At 55.1% G+C, this 19,707-nt stretch overlaps 1 protein-coding gene across 1 annotated transcript in view; it reads left to right on the plus strand.

Annotated features, from left to right (window-relative positions):
* Positions 1–17,562, plus strand: part of MYO15A (myosin XVA) — a 49,716-nt gene extending 32,154 nt beyond the window's left edge. Inside the window, exons 45-65 of the mRNA XM_055306436.1 lie at positions 72–187; positions 275–393; positions 1,221–1,362; positions 2,011–2,122; positions 2,212–2,286; positions 2,754–2,932; positions 3,491–3,606; positions 3,867–3,939; positions 4,218–4,290; positions 4,530–4,603; positions 4,826–4,908; positions 6,279–6,409; positions 7,374–7,468; positions 7,708–7,785; positions 8,128–8,224; positions 9,907–10,067; positions 11,378–11,511; positions 13,531–13,664; positions 14,040–14,173; positions 15,080–15,220; positions 17,442–17,562. Coding sequence (XP_055162411.1) covers positions 72–187; positions 275–393; positions 1,221–1,362; positions 2,011–2,122; positions 2,212–2,286; positions 2,754–2,932; positions 3,491–3,606; positions 3,867–3,939; positions 4,218–4,290; positions 4,530–4,603; positions 4,826–4,908; positions 6,279–6,409; positions 7,374–7,468; positions 7,708–7,785; positions 8,128–8,224; positions 9,907–10,067; positions 11,378–11,511; positions 13,531–13,664; positions 14,040–14,173; positions 15,080–15,220; positions 17,442–17,543 — 2,369 coding nt within the window. The 3' untranslated portion in view covers positions 17,544–17,562. The remainder of the gene's footprint in view (positions 1–71; positions 188–274; positions 394–1,220; positions 1,363–2,010; positions 2,123–2,211; positions 2,287–2,753; positions 2,933–3,490; positions 3,607–3,866; positions 3,940–4,217; positions 4,291–4,529; positions 4,604–4,825; positions 4,909–6,278; positions 6,410–7,373; positions 7,469–7,707; positions 7,786–8,127; positions 8,225–9,906; positions 10,068–11,377; positions 11,512–13,530; positions 13,665–14,039; positions 14,174–15,079; positions 15,221–17,441) is intronic.
* The last annotated feature ends 2,145 nt before the right edge of the window (positions 17,563–19,707 follow it).

Consider the following 19,707-nt stretch of genomic DNA (forward strand, 5'->3'; position numbering starts at 1 on the left):
AGCCTTCCTCCCTGCAATGTGGGCTGGCAGTAGAGGGGAGAGAGGGTTCTGACCCGATCTGCATCCCTCAGCCCAGAACCAGCTGGACACACAGCGGCCCCTGGCACCGGAGAGCGTGAAGCGGGCCGTGGTCAGCACTGCACGTGACAGCTGGGAGCTCTACTTCTCCCGCCTCTTCCCTGCCACGGTGCGAGTGCCCTGCCGGCCCCCGCTCACCCAGGTACTCCAGGGAAGAGGCTAGAAGACTCTCAATTGTCCCTTATCTCCACCCCAGGGCAGTGTGGGCACTGGCGTGCAGATCCTGGCTGTGTCCCACATGGGCATCAAGCTCGTAAGGATGGGCAAGGGCAGCCGGGAGGCTGGCGGGCAGCTGCAGGTCCTGCGCACATACAGGTGAGCAGCGGGCGGGCAGGTGAGAATGGGGTTAGCTGGGCGTGGGCATGCCGGGCAGTAGCATCTCCTCACCGACTCTCCCCAGCTGATTGCTGAGTGCCTGTGATGTGCCAGGCTCTCTGCTGAGCCCTTTAAGCAAGTTCGTTTTACAGATGGGGAAACTGAGGCTCAGTGAGAGAAGTTGCTTGTCTCAGGTCACATAGCCAGGAAGCAGATGAGCTACAACCCTGGCCTGCCTCTTAGACTACACCCCAGCCTTGCCCTCCCAGAGCTCACTGCACAGTGGGGGTGTCTGTGTTGTGAACAGCTGAGATTTGTTATACAGCCGAGTTTTGTTGTACAGCCAGGAATGGAAAGCGTGTCCTGGCATAAGACCTCCCTGAGTCCTTGGACCCCTCCCCTGCCAGCAGCCCCTTTTGTCCTCTGTCACACAAGAACAAGAATAGAACCTCATTCCTTGGTTGCGGGAAAGCTCCTTGTTTTGAAAGAGGCAGAGAATTTGGTCAGTGGGTGAAGGAGATAGATATGTGCGGGCAAGATCTGGGAGGTTGCATTAAGAGACAAAGGAAAAAAAAGTAGAGCAAGGCCAAGGGTAGTGAGGGCTGGAGTGTCGGTTCACGGGTGATAGGAAATGAGCCAGGGCCACAGGCAGGATGGGGTACGGAGGCTGGGCAGGCTCCCAGGTCCCTGTGGCAGGCGGCAGGGCACTCAGGTGGGGCTGGGCTTTGGGAATGGTCCAGGGCAGGAGCAGAGGAGCAGGCCAGGTAGGGAGGAAGGTGCCCTCTGGCCAAGGAGCCCTGCCTTCATGCCACTTTCCCATTCTCCAGCTTTGCGGACATCCTGTTTGTGACCATTCCCTCCCAGAACATGTTGGAGTTCAACTTGGCCAGCGAGAAGGTCATCCTTTTCTCAGCCCGAGCTCATCAGGTCAAGACCCTGGTCGACGACTTCATCCTGGAACTGAAGAAGGTCAGGGTCCTTCTACAGGGGAGGTCCCTCCTCAAGGGACCAGGGATGGAAAACAGGGTTCCCCTGTGTCATTTACACACCAGCCACGCCTCCCTGAGAAGTATGGGTGTGTGCGTGTGTGTGCATGTGCACACGTGGACTGGGCAGCCCTCAGGCCTCAGCAAGGAAGCTTTGGTGAGGGAGTGGATGGGTAAGCCCCATATGTGTGCTGATGTCCACCTGTGTTCATCGGATTCCAGCCTCCAGCCCTTTACAAGGCCATCCCTTTGACTCCCATAACATTCTTCCCTCTCTCACCTAGGGAATGTCCCCTTTCCCATGAGTCAGGGTGGAATACCTGTGGAAAAGAGGAGCGGGGGGGGGGATCCCTGGGTGGCACAGCGGTTTGGCACCCGCCTTTGGCCCAGGGCGTGATCCTGGAGACCCAGGATTGAATCCCACGTCGGGCTCCCGCTGCATGGAGCCTGCTTCTCCCTCTGCCTGTGTCTCTGCCTCTCTCTCTCTCTCTCTCTCTGTGACTATCATAAATAAAAAAAAAAATAAAATAAAAACATTTAAAAAAAAAAAGAGGAGCGGGGGAGTGGCCCCAGTCCTCTGGGAGGAGGGGGATGGGACTGCAGCCACTCACCCTGCCCCTGGCTAACCCAGGACTCGGACTACGTGGTCGCAGTGAGGAACTTCCTACCTGAAGACCCAGTGCTGCTGGCCTTCCACAAGGGTGACATCATCCACCTGCAGCCCCTGGAGCCACCTCGAATGGGTCAGGGCCATGGGACACCATGGGTATGGGTGGCAGAGGCTCGGCAAGGGGGCCTCCCTGGCAGGTGCTGACATGAGCTTGACCCGCAGGCTATAGCGCCGGCTGTGTTGTCCGCAAGAAGGTCGTGTACCTGGAGGAGCTGCGGCGTAGAGGCCCCGACTTTGGTGGATACCCTGGATCCCCCAGTCCAACCTGGAAACCCTAAACAGCTCATCCTGGCTTCATGCACTCACATTGCAGATGCTCTGTGGGGGTTTCTTGGTGCCCCAGGGGGGCCTGGCCTGGCCGCCTGCTGTGGCCCCAGCCAGTTCCTCCTGGCGGCCCCCTCACCCAGCCCTCTGTCTGCATATCTGGCTGAGGGCTCTCTGTGAGTGTTAGTTACTGTTTCTGTGTATGTGGCCTGGGTCTCTCCGTCTCTCTGCCAGAGCATCCACAAGCACGTATTTTCTGGTCCACCTCCCACTGACGGAATGCCTTTCCTTACCCTGTGTTCTCAGCTGCAGAGTCTCCATGGCCTCCTGCACAGAACACTGGGGCAGGGGCAGGAGGGTGCTCCAGTATCCCTAGAGGGGCCCCTTAGTCCTGAGACGTGACCCTTTTGCTTGTCTCAGACCCTTTACCTGCCCCCTAGGCTGGAGGTTCGGGACCATCCACGGGCGTGTGGGCCGCTTCCCTTCCGACCTCGTGCAGCCTGCAGCTGCCCCTGATTTCCTACAGTTGCCGGTCGAGCCAGGCCGGGGCCGGGCTGCTGCTGTGGCCGCTGCTGTGGGCTCCACAGCTGCTGCATGGGAGGTGGGCCGCAGAAGGGAGGTGAGACCATCAGAGCCGGGCCCACGGGGCTGAGACAACGGGGTGGTCAGCTTGATGGTGGAGGCAGTTGGGAGCAAGGTCAGCCGAGGGTATGGCCTATCCCAGGATAGGCGGAACCTGATAGGGCCAGCCAGATGTGTGACCCATGGCAGGAGCAGAAATGATTGGAGGTGTGGCCAGATGGGGTCAGGATGGTGGGGGTCAGCAGGGTTGTGATGAGGTGGGGGGGACCCAAGCATATGGGGCAGGAGCAGGTGTGTGGAATGGAGCCAGGGAGGGGTGGAGTAAGGGGCTAGGTCAGCCAGGACCAAGCTTTGGGGAGATGGAGGGGGCATGGCCAGAGGCGGCAGGGGGTGGGGTCAGCTGGGCTGTGGTAGGAGTGACTTGGTGCAAGGTGTCAGGACTACCAAGTGGGGGTGAGTCTAGGTGGGTGGGGGTTAGGGGTGGCCTGAGAGGGTTTGGACAGAATCAGGCTGGGGTTGGGCATGGTAGCTTTGAGCATGAGCAGGTGGGGCAGGAGTGGCAGGACGGGACCTCTTAGCTCTGGCCCTCCTGCAGGGTCCCCTGGTCAGGGCTGGCTCCCCTGACCATGCAGACGATGGCCTGACTCTCCCACCATACTCGATGCTTGAGTTTGCCCAGAAGTATTTCCGAGACCCTCAGAGGAGACCCCAGTGAGTGGTGGTCCCAGCCCTCATGCCCACGCTGAAGAAGGCCCTTCTGGGGCTTCTGGCAGCCATCCAAGTGGGGCTGCCGCACTTCTGATGGGGGGGAGGAGAAACCACTCAGATGTGAGGTCTGCCTGCAGCCTCAGCTTCTGGGAGCCTTCCTGCCTGGTTGACAGACATTGGGTCAAGAACATTCTGGGTGGAAAGGGGATATAGCCAGAGGCTCAGAGGCAAGACTTGTGAGTAGCACCTATCTCCTGTTGCAGGGATGGCCTCAGGCTAAAATCCAAGGAAGGTCGGGAGTCCAGGACCTTGGAAGACATACTCTGCTTCACCAAGGTGTCCAGCCCCAAGTGTGGTTCCTCATCTGTAAAATGGTGATGCAAGAGCCCCTTCTAGGTCTTTGGTGGGACAAACAGCCTTGTCCTCAGTAGGACCCCTCCCAGCACCCCAAGGACCTAGTTCCTCCTAGGGCAGCATCTCCCCCCAGTGCCTAACACGCCTGGCGGCTTTTTTATGATGTGACCTCTCCTGTCATAACACAGGAGGCACCACATGGCCCTCCTTTCTGGCTTGTCCCTCCACGGTCATGACACGAGCCCTTCCTCCCCTCGCAGACCCCACTGCAAGAGTCTCTCATCGAGCTCAGTGACAGCAGCCTCAACAAGATGGCCACCGACATGTTCTTAGGTGTGGGGGTGGGGAGGGCCTGGGCCAGGTGGGATCCAGCGTGGGACCCTGCTCTTCCCAGCCCTCTGGTCCTAAGGGTCTCCCCCTCAGTTCAGGCCTGGGGCCACATTTACGGAAGAGGAACCTCCAGCTGCCCCAGGGTCGTACCCTCCCAGGGATGGCCCCAACCTTGGTGTGCCCCGGGGTGAGTGGGCAGCTGGGTGCCTGGTGGCCCCGGGTGGCACAAGTCTTTCCTACAGCTGTGATGAGATTCATGGGTGACGCTCCACTGAAAGGCCAGAGTGAACTGGATGTGCTTTACACCCTCCTGAAGGTTAGTCCAGCAGATTTTGGTGGATGCTCCCTTGTCTGCTGTGTAGCTCAGTTTCCCCATCTGTCAAGCAAAGTTGCAGGACATTGGGGTGGGGAGCCCAAAGAGGAATGCACCCTGCAGTGGGGAGGGGGCTGAGGAAGGGACACCAGGCCTTTCTCCAAGTGCACACCCTGTTTTCATGTGCCTGGTGTGTGGCACGGGCTCTGGCATGGCCTCCTTCAGCTGTGTGAGGACCACGAAGTCATGCGGGACGAGTGTTACTGCCAAGTTGTGAAGCAGATCACAGACAACACCAGCACCAAGCAGTGAGTGCGCTGGGCCGTAACCCCTGTACCCTACTCCCCACACCGTGTCATTGCTCCAAGAGGGGTCCGTTCAGTCTCTCCCCCTGTACCCAGGTCTTCCCTCCTGATTGTCTCCCACCATCCTCTTCCTCACTCAGTAGACAGAGTACATGTGTTTGGAATTGTTTGTCCAAGATTCAGTTTCTTTTACAGGTCCCAGACCTGTAAAATGGCAATGATAATCTGCAAGTCCAGATTCTTGGTTGCAAGTGACAAAAGCCCAATTCAAGCTGGTTTAAGCAAAAGAGGATTCAGGTGACTGAAACCACCAAATATGGGTTCAGGCATGGCTGGATCCAGGTATCATTGGGAAGCAGGCTTTCTCTGTAATCGAGCCCTGGTTTTCTCTGTGTTGATAGTGTTCTTAAGTAATATCTTCTGTGCATTAGCAAGATACAGCTCTGGAGAGACATTTTTCAGCTCAGTAATCTTAGGAAAAGCAAGATTGATCCAATTATAGATAAAATTCCCAAATCCAGTCCTACTGATTTGACTTGGTCCTGTGCCTATCCCTGGGCCCACTGCAAGAGCTTTGGCCAGAACTGGGTCAAATTTCTGTCCCTTAACCAATCACCATATTCAGAGGAAGGCTGATCTAACTGGCCAGATGTGGATCAACTAACCATCCTTAAACCAATCATTGTGGCCAGGGGCTACAGTGTTCTAGTTGGCAGAGCTGGCTTCCATGCCAGTCACCAACTCACAGTGACCCAGGGTGGGAGTGGATGCTTAAAGGAAGCCCAAGTGCTGTCCCCAGACCCCAGCGGACCCCACAAATGAAACCCTCACATCCAGGGCAGTGTGAAGATGAATGTCTGCACAGGACCAGCACCCAGCAAGTGCCCAGTGTGGGATGCTCTTGTTCACCAGATCTCCCACCCATCCCCATCTAGTCTACCTCCCCCACTGACTCTCCATGCCTCCGGGAATAATAGAAGCACTCGGCATGTCCTCCTGCCCCTTCCCACCCCCAGGCCTTCTCTGCCACTACGTGCACACAGGCCCAGAGGGTTCCTCCAGTCCCCCTTCAAGGACCTCCACCGAGGAGCCTCCCCAGAGAGATTATACCCAGGGAATACTTGGTATTCTGTGCAGTCCGGCATGTCACATCAGGGGCCTCATCTCCTGCTTTCCTTGTCTCCCATCCTGGATTCCCAAGCACAGTGTACCCTCTGCATGGCTTTGGCATCCACCTGCCCTCCTCTCACTAGCTAGGGAGGAGCACCCCAGAAAAGAGGAGCTGCCTGAGAGCCAGAGATGTCCAGCCCAGGCCCAGGAAACTCTAGGGCTGTGGCCACCTATGACGTGGCCCCGTGTGTGTTCCCCAACAGGGACAGCTGCCAGCGAGGCTGGAGGCTGCTGTACATCGTGACTGCCTACCACAGCTGCTCTGAGGTCCTCCAGCCACACTTTGTTTGCTTTCTCCAGGATGTGAGCCGGACCCCAGGCCTGCCTTTCCAAGGTGAGGGGCCCAGTGAGTGCTGACTCTGGGTGGTGAGCACAAGAAAGGGATTTCTAGGGGGTGCTGGAAGTGGGACTGTGTGGCATGTGGGAGGATGAAGGAGGTAGAAGGGCCAGGAGAGCTGGGTGAGGCCCCGTGTCTCTGGCCATTACCAACCAACAAGGGTCTGGAGTGGGTCTGGGCAGGGGTCAGATCCAGCTGGTGGCAGGGTCTCAGCCTTCCCCCTGGGAATCTGGAGGAAAGGAGCCTGTCCCCAGCCTCATCCTGACCCTTGTTGCCATAGCAACCCCTGGGGTCCCCCTAAGAAAAGGGTTAGGGCTGTGTGGTCATCATGGCAGTCACGCAGGAGACAGGGGACCTCACTCTGCCTGTCCCAGAATCCTCCGCTTTGATTCAGTTAACACTCCCAGACTCTGAGATGAATAGATCCTTGAGGATAGGCTCCCCTGAGGAAGGGCTCCCAGATCTGTGGAGGCAGCAGAATGTGCCCTATAGGTCTTGCCTCCACCTCCTCCCCGGAGCAGAGCGAGAGCACTCTTTAACCCAGAGAAACAGGTGGTGGCGGGTTCTGCACTGCTCTGGGTAAGGGCGGGGGTTGGCAAGGGGGTCCCAGCTGGCAGGGCACAGCCGCATCACCACAGCCACACAGCCTATGGGGGACACACCCTCTGGCAACAGCTGGAAGTGACGGCTGTTCCCAGGGTTCACAGGTAGCCAAAGGGACCATGGGCTAGACAAAAGCCTTAGCCACATGGGACGTGGGTTCAAATGCAGCTCTCACACTGCAGCTCTCAACCTTGGGCAAATCCCGCCCCTCTAGGAACTGTCTCCTCAGCTCCCACATTGGAGAACAGAAGCCCCATAGGTTGTAGAGAGAACCCAGTGGGCTCGTGGCTGGTGGCCACAAGAGCCTCTTTCTCCCACTGCCTACCCTGGGCAAGGCCTTGACTCCCTGTCTCTGCAGGGATTGCCAAGGCCTGTGAGCAGAATCTGCAGAAAACCCTGCGTTTTGGAGGCCGCGTGGAGCATCCCAGCAGCATGGAGCTTCGGGCCATGTTGGTGAGTGTGGGGTGGGGTCAGGATAAGCATGAAACACGAGCCCTGCCCAGAGACCCTGTGTGTACTGAGCACTCAGAAGTGGACAGTCAGGCCTGGCAGGTCCAGGTGCATGAGTGTTCCTGCGCATGACTGTCTAGAGCCCCTTGACTTGGGGACTTCCATAGCGGCGGGGGGGGGGGGGGCAGGGGGCAATTGCTGGCCCAGATCCCAGGACCCAGCCTCTCTCCTCTTTGTGCCAGGCGGGCCGCAGTTCCAAGAGACAGCTCTTTCTTCTCCCTGGAGGCCTTGAACGCCATCTCAAAATCAAAACATGCACTGTAAGTGAGGGAAAGTTTCTGACAGGTAGATGCCAGAGGGGTAGGGACACCCCAGTCTCTGGGGTGGGCCCCAAAGGGTGCTGAGCCCCTGTCAGTGTCTTCCAAAGCTGCACAGGGCAAGACTTATTTCTCAGGGAAGCAGACCAAGCCTCGGAGAGGTGAAGGTCATACTGCTGAGGCAGAGTTTCAACCCTGAGCCTCTCAGGCTCTAAAAGCTGTACTCCGGTGCACAAGTCCAATTCTCAGGTCTCACAGGGTCCTTCGTGTCCCTGTGGAGGGCCTGGGTGGCCTGGGAGGACAGGTCCACTCTGCTGGCCCAGCCGTACCCTTTCTTCCCCCCAGGTGGCCCTGGATGTGGTGGAAGAAATCTGTGCTGAGATGGCTCTGACACGCCCCGAGGCCTTCAGCGAGTATGTCATCTTTGTTGTCACCAACCAAGGTGAGTGGCTAGGAGGACTGAGCATGAGGGCCCAGTCTGGAGGGCCCAGGTCAGATGCCACTTCCTCCAGGAGGCCCTTGGCTGCCATGCATAAGAACTTTTCTGGGGGCCAGGCACCCCTGGCTCCAGATGTTGGTCTTGCCTACCAAATTGGAAGTTCCTAGAGGGCAGGACCTGCTCCTTACATCCTAGGAAGTTTCCTAGAGTCTAGCCTGACTTCTGGAGCCTGCTGTGCAGGGGTTACTTTCTTTCTCTGAGGCTGTGACAGTGACAGGAAGAGCCTCTCCCGCAGTTCCCCGAGCCCCTTCTTATCTGCCCAAGGCCCCTTCTGTCTGCTGCCCACTCTAGACCATGCTCTTGCCCCCTGTCACCTGTTGGTCAGCTCCGGCCACCTGCACCCAGCTCTTGTCCCTGCTGCCTGGGGGTTCTAAACTGTGTGTCCTCAGCCCTGCCTGCACTGGGCCCAGCTAAGACGGGGGAGGGTGGTAACAAAATGGTGTTAATAACTGACATTTACAGACCAGATATGGTGGCCCAGGCACAGGTCAGAGAATTTTAATTGTAGAAACTCCTCTAAGTCCTGCAACAACCCTATGAGGTAGAAACTCTGGTTACCCCCGTTGACAGATGGAGAAACAGGCCTGGGGAGGCTGACTTAGTGTCTTATGGCTGCTGTAACAAATTACCATGTATTTAGTGGCTTAAAACAGCACAAATGTATTATCTGACAGTTCTGAAGGTCATGAGTCCTGAAAGGTCAGCAAGGCTGGCTCCTTCCGGAGGCTCTAGGGGAGAATCCAATTTCTTGCCTTCTCCAGCTTGTGGACACTGCCCACACTCCTTGGGTTGTGGCCCCTTCCTCCATCTTTATAGCTAAGAGTGTAGAATCTTCAAAACTTCCTCTTTCTCTCGCCCTCCTACCTCTCCTTCTGAGGACCCTTGAGATGACATCAGGTCCACTTGGTTAATCCTGGATGACCTCCCTTTCTCAAAATCCTTAATTTAAGTACATCTGCTAAGTCCTTTTGCCATGAAGGCAAACATATTCACAGGTTCTGGGGAGTAGGACATGGACCTCTCTGGGGAAGGGGTCCATTTTTCAGCATGTCACCGAGGTTAAGGGATTTACCCAAGGTCACACAGTTAGGATTTGAACCCAGGCAGTCTGGCCTCTAGAGTCTGGACTTTCATCATCGATGCCACACCCTCTCTTTGGTAAAATGTTACTGAAGGTGTATGATGGGGAGCAGAAATGTTAAAGCAAGAAGGAAAAACTTAAACCTTCCTCACAGACTCAGACCTTGCTCCTTGCCAGCCCCGATCCTCTCCACACTCCACCCATTCCAGGAGGCCAGCAAGGGGTCTCTCCTGAAGGAGTTCTGTAGAAAGGTACCCACTTGGTCTCATGATTAGAGGCCTGGGTGCTTCTCCATGTCCCAAGCCGCCTCTGGAAAGGAGCTGGGCTCCCCCTGAGCATAACCCAGGGCACTTCCCGAGACCTAGGTACACTCTAGCTTTGCTTGGAATTATTCTCATCTCTGCTCATCAAGAGAGACCAAAAACACAGGGCACCCTGTTCCATACACATGCTCTCCCTTAGGGAGGACTCCATGTCCTGAAACAGGGAAGGGCCTTGCCCAGGGTCTGCACATATGCTCTGCAGCCACCCCCACTCTCCACAGGCCAGCATGTGTGCCCACTTAGCCGCTGTGCCTACATCCTGGACGTGGCCTCGGAGATGGAGCAGGTGGATGGGGGCTACATGCTCTGGTTCCGGCGTGTGCTCTGGGATCAGCCTCTCAAGTTTGACAATGAGCTGTACGTGACCATGCACTACAACCAGGTCAGCACATGTGGTCCACCCCACTGCTCTGGAACCTTCCGGGCTCCCCTGTGTGTAGTCGGAGTCACAGCCTTGGTATCTGATGCCTTCGTGTTTTCAGCCCCATTGACCTTCCTTCCTCCCTCCCTCCCTTCCTTTCTTTCTTCCCTTCTTTTTTTTTTTTTCTTTTTTTGGAGAGAGAGAGAGAGAGAGAGAGAGAGAGAGAGTATGTGTGTGTGTGCAAGCAGTGGGGAGGGACGGAGGGAGAGGGAGAGAGAATCTCTGGCAGATGCTCCGCTGAACATGGAGCCCGACATGGAGACTCAGTCTCACAAACCAGAGAACATGATCTGAGCTGAAATCAAGAGTCAGACACTTAATGGAATGAGCCCCTCAGGGCCCTCCCCCTCCGATTGACATGTCTAGTCCTAGTGCCTATATCCCCTGTGTGAACTCCTCAGGCAGCCTGACCATGCCACCCTCTCCACCTAATTCGTGGGCCTTTACACGCACGGTCACATCCCACCTGCCCTGTCTTTCCTGCACCTGTGTTCATCTAAGTTGATGGCAAGGCTGCCCCCAATAGCATCCCTTCCATGAGGCTGCTCTGACTTCCCCTTTACTCCTGATTCCTCCTCTGAGTGCTTGACCTGCCCCAAAAGCCTGAGCAGCTTTTGCTGGCATTGTTACTTTTGTCTTTGTGTTATTCCTTCATGAAACTCAGATAAGTCAGGATCACGGAGCTTACAAAATCTGGGTTCTCCCCTCCTGTGCTAACATTTGTGGGTGATCGGACAACATTTTATTGATCTGGTGCCAAAGTCTTGGCAATTCTGGGTACAGAATGTTGCACCTAGCCTCTACGGCCATATGCTGTGGCTGTTGACCACCAGCCCTGTGAGGTCTGGTCCAGTTTGAGTCGAGCTGTGACCTACAGGCCAGGAGCAGCTCTTGGGAACTTGGGAAAATGTAAATCCTCAAGTCTTGCCCCAGATCTAATGACTCAGAGTCTCAGAGGTGCTTCCCAGAGGTCTGCTGTAGTGACTCTGTGCACACTCAGCTTTCAGAAACCCCAGCCCCCAGCCATTCCTGAACGATACAATGCAGATGTCCATGACACTCTTCCTTGGCCACTGTGGGGACTCCCACGTGGGCTTCAGGGCCACAGCCCTCACAGCTTACCCTCACGTGCCTCTCATTGGTCTCCAAAGTCCAGCAGGCAGGGATTAGAACTATTAAAATGACACATGTTCACATCTTCCTCTGATGAATGTGATGAATGCCTGAGTGCAGGTCTGACTGCAGCCCCTCATCAGAATTCTCCCCCACAGGTCCTGCCCGACTACCTGAAGGGCCTTTTCAGCAGCGTGCCAGCCAGCCGGCCCAGCGAGCAACAGCTACAGCAAATGTCCAAGCTGGCCTCGCTGCAGCACCGGGCCAAGGACCACTCCTACCTGCCCAGTGTGTGAGCACCCCCCACCTGTCACCGCCCCTTCCCCATTCCCCGGCTCCTCCCAGAGCTGGCCATCCCAGGCCCCAGCACTCTGCTCTTGCACCAGGGTCTGTGAAGCTGGCTGGGAAGGAGGAGCAGTCCTGGCCCCGGGGCCGAAATCTTCCACCTGGCCAGCCCTGGGAGCCTGGGACTCAGCCTCCTTCCACAAGAGGTTGCTTCTGGCAGGTCTTCATAGCTCAGAGAAAAAGAGAACAATAAAAAAGCTTTGGGGATGCACAAATGTACACATTTCTGTGGCCACACAGAAAGATTCAGCCACAGAAACATTCACCGCGGTACAGCAACCCCAATCCCCAGCAGCAGTCGATTCCTTAAATAAATTCTGGGAGTCAGGCAGCCTTCAAATTGACGTCCCCAAAGAGGTGATAAATCAGTCATCCTAAGACTTTTAGTCTCAGAATGTTTTTACTCCCTTAAAAATTGGACCCCAAAGAGTTTTTGTTTATGTGGGTCACACTATCAATATACTTAACCATATTCAAAATTGAAATTGAGAAACGACTTAAAATATTGATTTATTATTTGAAAAGTAAGGATAATGTATTATACATTCATATAAGTAATTGTATGTAATAGTAATTATAATAACAGGTGAGAAGCAATTATAATTCAAGGAACATAGATTAAATTACACATTAATACAAACTACTTATAGAAAAAACAACTATTTTCCCAAAAAGTTTTAGTGAGGAGAGTGGCGTTGTTTTACATTTTGCACATCTCTTTAGCAACTGGCTTAATAGAAGACAGCTGGATCCTCAGATGTGCTTCTGCCGGCAGTCTGCCCTATCTCACATGTCATGTGGCCTCTGGCAAATTCCACCTGTGAAAGAATGAGAGGGAGAAAGGCCAGGCAACTTTTAGCGTCTTAGCGTGTTATCAAGGATGTGGCTTTGACCTCTCATGCCCTCAGCCACACCCTGAGAACACCTGGTATGAATCATGGTAAGATAACGTAGGTACAGCATATGTGTAGGAGCTCATTATATGGTAAGGATTCGGTATGTGAAGCTCTTTTTATGTTATAATTTTAAGCAAAAGGCCAAGGAAGCACATACAGCTATAATCCCAATCCTGGAAAAAAATAATCACTGAGTTTTACTTTTTTGGAAGGCATTTTCATGCCTCATCTCAGTTCATCTTTATTTTCTACTTTACAAAGAAAGAAACTGAGGCCCAGAGAGGTTACAGGGTTTCCTGAAGCTTACCCAAATAATATGTGGGGGAACTGGGATCCAAACCAGGGGAGGCCGGGGCCAGATGGCAGGCCCTCACCTCAGCAGTACAAAGGAGGGAAGATGTTGCCCTAGGGTGAGGGGTCTCTTGGAGGAAGGAGGCTCCCCTGGATTCCCCTTAACCATTCCCAGTTTGCAGCTCAGAGCAGCTGGGATGCGCTGGGACTGCTCTTGGTGTTTGATTTCAGATGCCCCAAGGCACAAAAAAAGGGGCTGCCCTGAGGGAAACTGTATGTGTCAGACAGAAGGGACTGGAGCCGGGGTCTCTTGGCCCAACGGATCCAGCCTGGAGCCCTGTGCTTCTCTGCTCTGTGCTCTGTCCAGCTGCTGGTGGTCCCCTTTGAACCCGCTCCCCCTGGCAATTCTTAAAACTATGGCCTGGGCTTTTCTTTGGGGATTGGGGCTACAAAAGGACTAACCTACCTTGGGTTCCAGCCTCGGCCCCCCAGTCACCAAGTCACCATGTGACCCAGGGCTAGTCAGGGAACTTCTCAGAGCCTCCATCCCTCCATCCTCAAACAGGGAGCCTAGTGGTACCAGCCATAGTTAGTGAGTATCTGCCCTGTACCATAGCGCCAAATGAGCTCTTGGCAGGCAGCATTTAGTCCTCTGGGGAGGTGCAGAGATCACATCCACTGGGCCTAGCACCTGCCCTGCAGTGAGGATGTGCTAAGATGGTGTGCAGAACACGAATGATAGTGGGCACTCAGGACCTCACTCTTCCCTCCACATACAGGCGAGAGATCCAGGACTACATCCCGGCCCAGCTCTACCACACCATGGCCGGCTCGGCCTGGCTCAACCTGCTTGGCCAGCACCGGCAGCAGACGCAGGCGCTCAGCCCCCACCAAGCCCGCGCCCAGTTTCTGGGTGAGTGTCTGGGGCTGGGGGAGATAATTGTGGGGCACTCTACCAAGGGGGGGGTCCTGGAGGGTGGGGTTGAGGCACTTTTTTTCTTTGCACAATGGCATTTTTGGTGCTAGCCAAGCTGAGCAACTACCTGGAAAGAACACCTTTCTAAAATGCTGACCAAGGCACCACCTAGGACCTGGGAGGCCCTGGGCAGATGGGGGCGGGGGGAGCTGGAGAGGCAGAAGGAGCCCTGGGGGCGGTGGACATGCATGCTGGACACAGCTGAGGAAGACTCAGGCTGCAGGCTGGCCATGCAGGGACATGGTTGTCATTGCTGAGCCATGCCAGCCACACTAACTGACCACCCCACCCCACTGCCTCTCCCCACCCCAGGCCTCATCAGCGCCCTGCCCATGTTCGGCTCCTCCTTCTTCTTCATCCAGAGCTGTAGCAATGCGGTGGTGCCAGCCCCCTGCATCCTTGCTGTCAATCAGAATGGCCTCAACTTCCTCAGCACTGAGACCCATGTGAGTGGCCTAAGCCTGGCCCTGCCCCTGGCTCTCCCCTCCCCGTCCTCTGAGCTGCACTCCTCTGGGAGTCATCTCGTGGCCTTTTCTCTGCGCACACATCCTTGGTGTTTTTGTCGTATTCAAGTTCTCTCTTCTCATAAGGACATGGGACAGATTTGAACTGAGACCACGCTGCTGGTCTCATTTCAGCTTCTTTTCCTCTTTAAAGGCCTTGTCTCCAAATACCATCATGCTCAGAGGGACAGGGTGTTAGGACTTTATTGGAGGTGATTCTAGGAGATGCTGGAATGAGGAAGTGAGACCAGGAAGGGACGTTTCATACACCTTGGGAACACACCTTCTGGAAGGCTGTATGAGCAGCAAATTCCTGCTGTGGGAATTGGCGCTCAGTCCAGCTGGGTGCTCTGGAGACAGCCTGAAACACACCTCTTGGAGGATGTCTTCTGTTCTGGGGGTGAGGGAGCTGGGGGGTCTACCCACCATGTTGCCCTGTCACTTAAGGCATTAACTCTCATTGCTCTGGGTTTCTGTGCATGGGCTCCTGGTTCACTCCCAGGGACAGAAAGAAAATTCCGGATAAAGAGGGGGCAGGTTTAAGAAACAGCTTTGGTGTGAAGGTCAGGGCACCACTGCCAGCTGCTGCATTCCTGGATGCCAAGCATTCAGAACAGTGCCTGGTACCCTGTAGATGGGTGGATCAGTGTTTGCTGAATCTGTTTGGCAGGTGAGGAAACGGAAGTCCAGAGAGGTAAAGCAACTTGCCCGAGGTCACACAGCAAGTCACTGGGGAACTGGTACTCCAACCTGGGTGTCCTACCTCCTCCTGATCTGATCTGCAGGGGAGAGGTAATGGTGGGTAAGACTGTCCCACCCACAAGCCTGTCTCTTCCCCTCTCCCTCCAGGAGCTGATGGTGAAGTTCCCCCTGAAGGAGATCCAGTCGACTCGGACCCAGCGACCCACGGCCAGCTCCAGCTACCCGTATGTGGAGATCGCACTGGGGGATGTGGCGGCTCAGCGCACCATGCAGCTGCAGCTGGAGCAGGTGAGTGCAGCCCCAGCACCCAGACAAGCACCCAGCCCCTCCCTCAGGCTCTCTGCTGGGCCTGGCTCCAAGATGGATTAGATCCAGGTTGTGCCCCGGGGAGCATCCAGCCCAGTGCTAGGGACAGAGCTACCCCAACCCCACCGAGCACAGAACTGCAGGTCACTAGGGTGGTCTCCCACGGAAGCATCTTGGCAGGGTTGCCTCCTCTCTTTACCACTCTGGCCTCTGCTCTCACTTCCCGTCCCTCTGCTCCCAACACGGAAGCATCTTGGAAGGGTTGCCTCCTCTCTTTACCACTCTGGCCTCTGCTCTCACTTCCCGTCCCTCTGCTCCCAACACGGAAGCATCTTGGCAGGGTTGCCTCCTCTCTTTACCACTCTGGCCTCTGCTCTCACTTCCCGTCCCTCTGCTCCCAACCCTGGCCTCTTCCAGCAACTTGATGCCAAGCTTGTCCTCGCCTCTCTGCCCTAGACCCTTTGCACTCACTGTCCCCTCTACCTGGAGTGCTCATCCCTGGTTTGTTCTAGGGCACTCTCCCTCCTTTCCTTTAATTGGGTGTCAGCACAAGCATCACCTCTTCCCAGAAGCTTTCCTTGATCCTTCTCCCTGACATCTTACTATCTCTGCCTTGGCAGACCTTGTTACGGCTTGCAGATGGGTTATTTGTTTACATATTGTCTGTCTCCCCCACCAGAATGCCAGCCCCAGAGGCCAGAGCTGTGTCTCTTTTGTCCACATTGTGTCTATAGCACAGCATCCGTCAGGTAGTAGATGCTAGTAAGTGGTTGGTAGGATGGATGGTTGGATGGGGACCTTTTTGGCTTTTCCACTTCCTTGCAGACCCCCAGCCCCTTTGTGTTGCTGCCTCTGCCTCTGGCATGCTGGGGTGGGGGTGCATTCATTCATTCACTCATTTAACACGTAAGCCACTGGACATCCCTACGTAGCAGGCTCTGCCCCGGCTTTGAGGATACTGAAGTGACTGCAACCCCCTCAACCCTGGCCCTCATCCAGCCCCATGTCCAAGAGTCTCTCCAGTAAACCATGATCAGTGCTGAGAAGTTTATAGCTGAACTATCTGGGATGTAATCAGTGAGGGCTTCCAAGAGGAGGTGACATCTGAGTATAGTGGCAGTGCAGCCAACAGACCTAGGTATGCATCTCACTCACCTCTGACAGGCTGCATGAGGGGATCTCAAGGCAACCCCACTTCTGACTGAGCTTCAGTTTCCACTCCTGTCAAGTGGGGCCACAGTGCCAGTAAGGGCTCGCATTGTAGCATGTGGGTGGGAGGGTTGGCTGGCACATTGGCTGGAGGAGGGGACGCCCATCATGCATACTCTGATCTCATCCCCAGAGGGGGCCTCCAGCGTGGGGCAAGCACCACTGACGTCAGCACAGAGCACTTCAGAGTGTGGCCTTGGGCCTCCTACCACCTGGGTCCAAGTCCCCACCACCTGCCTACCAGCTGTGAGGTCTGGGGCAAGTGGCTTCGTAGCTCTGGCCTCAGGCCTCAGTTTCGTTGCTGGTGGAATGGGGTGTAAAAGTGCCTCTTAGGGACACCGTGTGGCCTAGAAGGGGTGAGACACAGGAAGCTTTCAGGACAGTGACTGGCACACAGTTACAGCTCAGTGAGTGTCCTTTATCTTTACATCTGTCAGAACAGCTCCTGTGGCCCCTCAGGGATCCCTGCGGGGATGCCACCGCCGCCTGTGGTCTGAAAACCACAGGCAGGTGGATTTTCCACAATTCTCAGCTGCCTCTTCCTCCTGACCCCATCTGGGAGCCCTGAGGCCGGGCTACAGCTTCTTCTAGGCTCTAGGTGCCAGGTGGTAACCATGGCAACCCAGCACTAGAAACTTACCACTTACTGACTAGACTAATAGTTTTTCCATTTAAAGGGTTTATACATAATAAAATCTCATGGAATCCTCCCCACAGCCCTGTGAGGCAGGCCCTGGCAAACTGAGACCTTACCCATGAGGCCCCTGAGGGGTCACACAGGTCATATGCAGCCAAGCTGGCAGATGTACTTGGTCTCCTGGTTACTTACCCCTTCCAGCCCATAATCCAGCATTCCTCCTTCCCTCTCCTCCTGCTCCTCCCTGGACCCTCAAGGAGGTGGGGACAAGGGTGGGACTCACTAGTCCTCTCTCCCAAGCACATCTCACCCCAAGGTGATTGCTGGGCCTGTGGACTCTCACTGTCTCTCCTGCAGGGCCTGGAGCTGTGTCGAGTGGTGGCTGTGCATGTGGAGAACCTTCTCAGTGCCCGCGAGAAGCGGCTCACACTGCCCCCCAGTGAGATCACGCTGCTCTGACCCAGCCCCCAGTACTCCAGCTGCCCTCAGCCAAAAGGCTTGCTGTGTGGCCCCAGGGTAGTTACTGGGCCTCTCTGGGCCAGTGACCCCTGGAAGGGCCCAGACCTTTGGTGGGGAGACCAAGAGGCGATAGGATGAGTGACCTCAGTCCCTGGGAACCCAAGCAGACAGATCTAGAGCTGAGATGGAATTGCAGTGTGCAAATTTGGATCAAATAACAGGAGGAACTTCCAAAGGCTGGCCCATGGGCCTTCCATCACATACCCACTATGGGCCCACCCCCTGGCTCCCCACTGTGGCAGAGAAGCCCCACACCAATGGCCTAGTCAAAGGGACTTTGCATTTGGTTTACCCAGGATCTGATGTTCAAATCTCAGCCTCTCACCTGTCTTCCTTGAGTGCTCCCTACACTGCCGCTCAGCTTGGATTGTGACCTTAGTCATTTCTGTGCACATAAACTGTGTGCTTGGCAGCCATTCCTCCATCCATGCAGTTGCTGAGTAGCTGGCAAAGCAGCCTAAGGGAAGAGACAGGAATTGGATGCCCAGCTGTGCCCCTGACTCACTGCTCACAAACAGAGCTTCCAGTAGAGACCTCTGTCCTAACCTCTCCCTGCACACCCCTATCCCCCCAACTCCACACTTCTTAGGTAGCCCCAATCCCAGGCCCCCACCACTGGATGGGTCACATAAGGTTTGAGAATGGCAGAGTGGAGGGAGAGAGAAGTTTCACATCAGAGTCTGGGGAGGAAGAAGTCTGGGAAAGGCTTCCCAGAGAATGGGACATTAGGGTTGGGTTTTGAAGGATGGGTAGGCATTTGCTAGGAATAGATGGAGGGGAAGGGAGTGAACATTCCAGAGAAAACAGTGTTTATTCTCTATTGTATCCCCCAGAGCCTAGGATAATGCCTATCACAGAGTAGGCCCTTAAACAATGCTTGTTACGTGAATGAAATAATAAATAAATGTTGCTGGAAAGTACTGGTGCTTTGGGGAACTTGGGGAGGCAGGAAGCACCAGGTTTGGGAGAAAAAGGTGGATAGATATGTGAAGGCAGAAGGAGCTGGAGCCACGGTGCCTGAGGAAGGATGTATTTACTCTTCAGTACCTACGAAGCGCCTACTCTTTGCTAAGCAAATGCCAGACCCTGGGACCTGCTCACAGTTAAATTTTAACTATAAACCATGACGAGATCTGTGAGTGGGAGTTAGCCAGGTGATGGAGGGAACAGCATGTGGACAGTACTCGTGGAGGACTTGAGACCAAAGAGGCCGGCAGGGGTGGATTAAAGCTTGCAGGCTACACCAAGGGTTTAGGATTTCATCCCAAGACCCATGAATAGCCTTCTAAGGTTCTTCAGTGGGAGAGGGGGTAATCTGCTCAGCTCAGACTTTGAAGAGGTCATTCTGACCACAGATAGGGTGAATGTAGAGGGCAGGGAAACCAAAGCAGGAGCTGCTGTAGTGTCACCTGGGAAATTCTGTGCTGTGGACACTGGTGGTGACAATGGTGGTGGTGACAGGCGGGGAGAAGTTGGCTTCTCTGGGGTGTCTATCAGGCTATCCTAACACAGGGAAGGTCAAGGAGGAGCCCTTCATACGTATGTCGCAGGGCTGTCCCACGGTCAGCACCGTCGGGTTGGCTTTCTCCACGGGCAGCCCCACTGAGATGAATCCAATGCATGTAGCTGATTTGGGGAGTGAGGGAAGTAGAAAAGGAGCCAGAAAGAGTGTATTTATCCGTAGGAGGAAGGGGGCTGGCAGTGCTGCAGTCTGCCCAGGTGAGAGGCGAGAAGCCTTTTGGGTTCCAGGTGCGCCGCCGTGTGGGTGCGGCCCCTGGGAAGTGGCTGCTCCAGGTTGAGTGGCCCCGCTGATGCACATGGAACCAAGAGGAGTTTCCTATCCCTGGCCAGACTGCAGATTTATGAGCTGGAAAAGCAGTTGAAGTCTCAGTTTTGGGGGCAGTTTGCTCCATAACATTGGACAACCAAAACACCAGAGCTTTTGGATTTCAGGACCTGGGCCTTAAGACATAAGACTCATGTTTTAATAGCTGTTCTGGGGACGTGTGGTAGCATCAGCAATCTAAGTCCTGGCAAAAGGAGGTAACAGACCCCACAAGGCAGAGTGGAATGGCAGGGGTGACAAGAGAGTCAGACCCTGCTA

The sequence above is a fragment of the Nyctereutes procyonoides genome, unplaced genomic scaffold (assembly GCF_905146905.1).
Source record: "Nyctereutes procyonoides isolate TBG_1078 unplaced genomic scaffold, NYPRO_anot_genome, whole genome shotgun sequence".
Taxonomy (NCBI): Eukaryota; Metazoa; Chordata; class Mammalia; order Carnivora; family Canidae; genus Nyctereutes; species Nyctereutes procyonoides.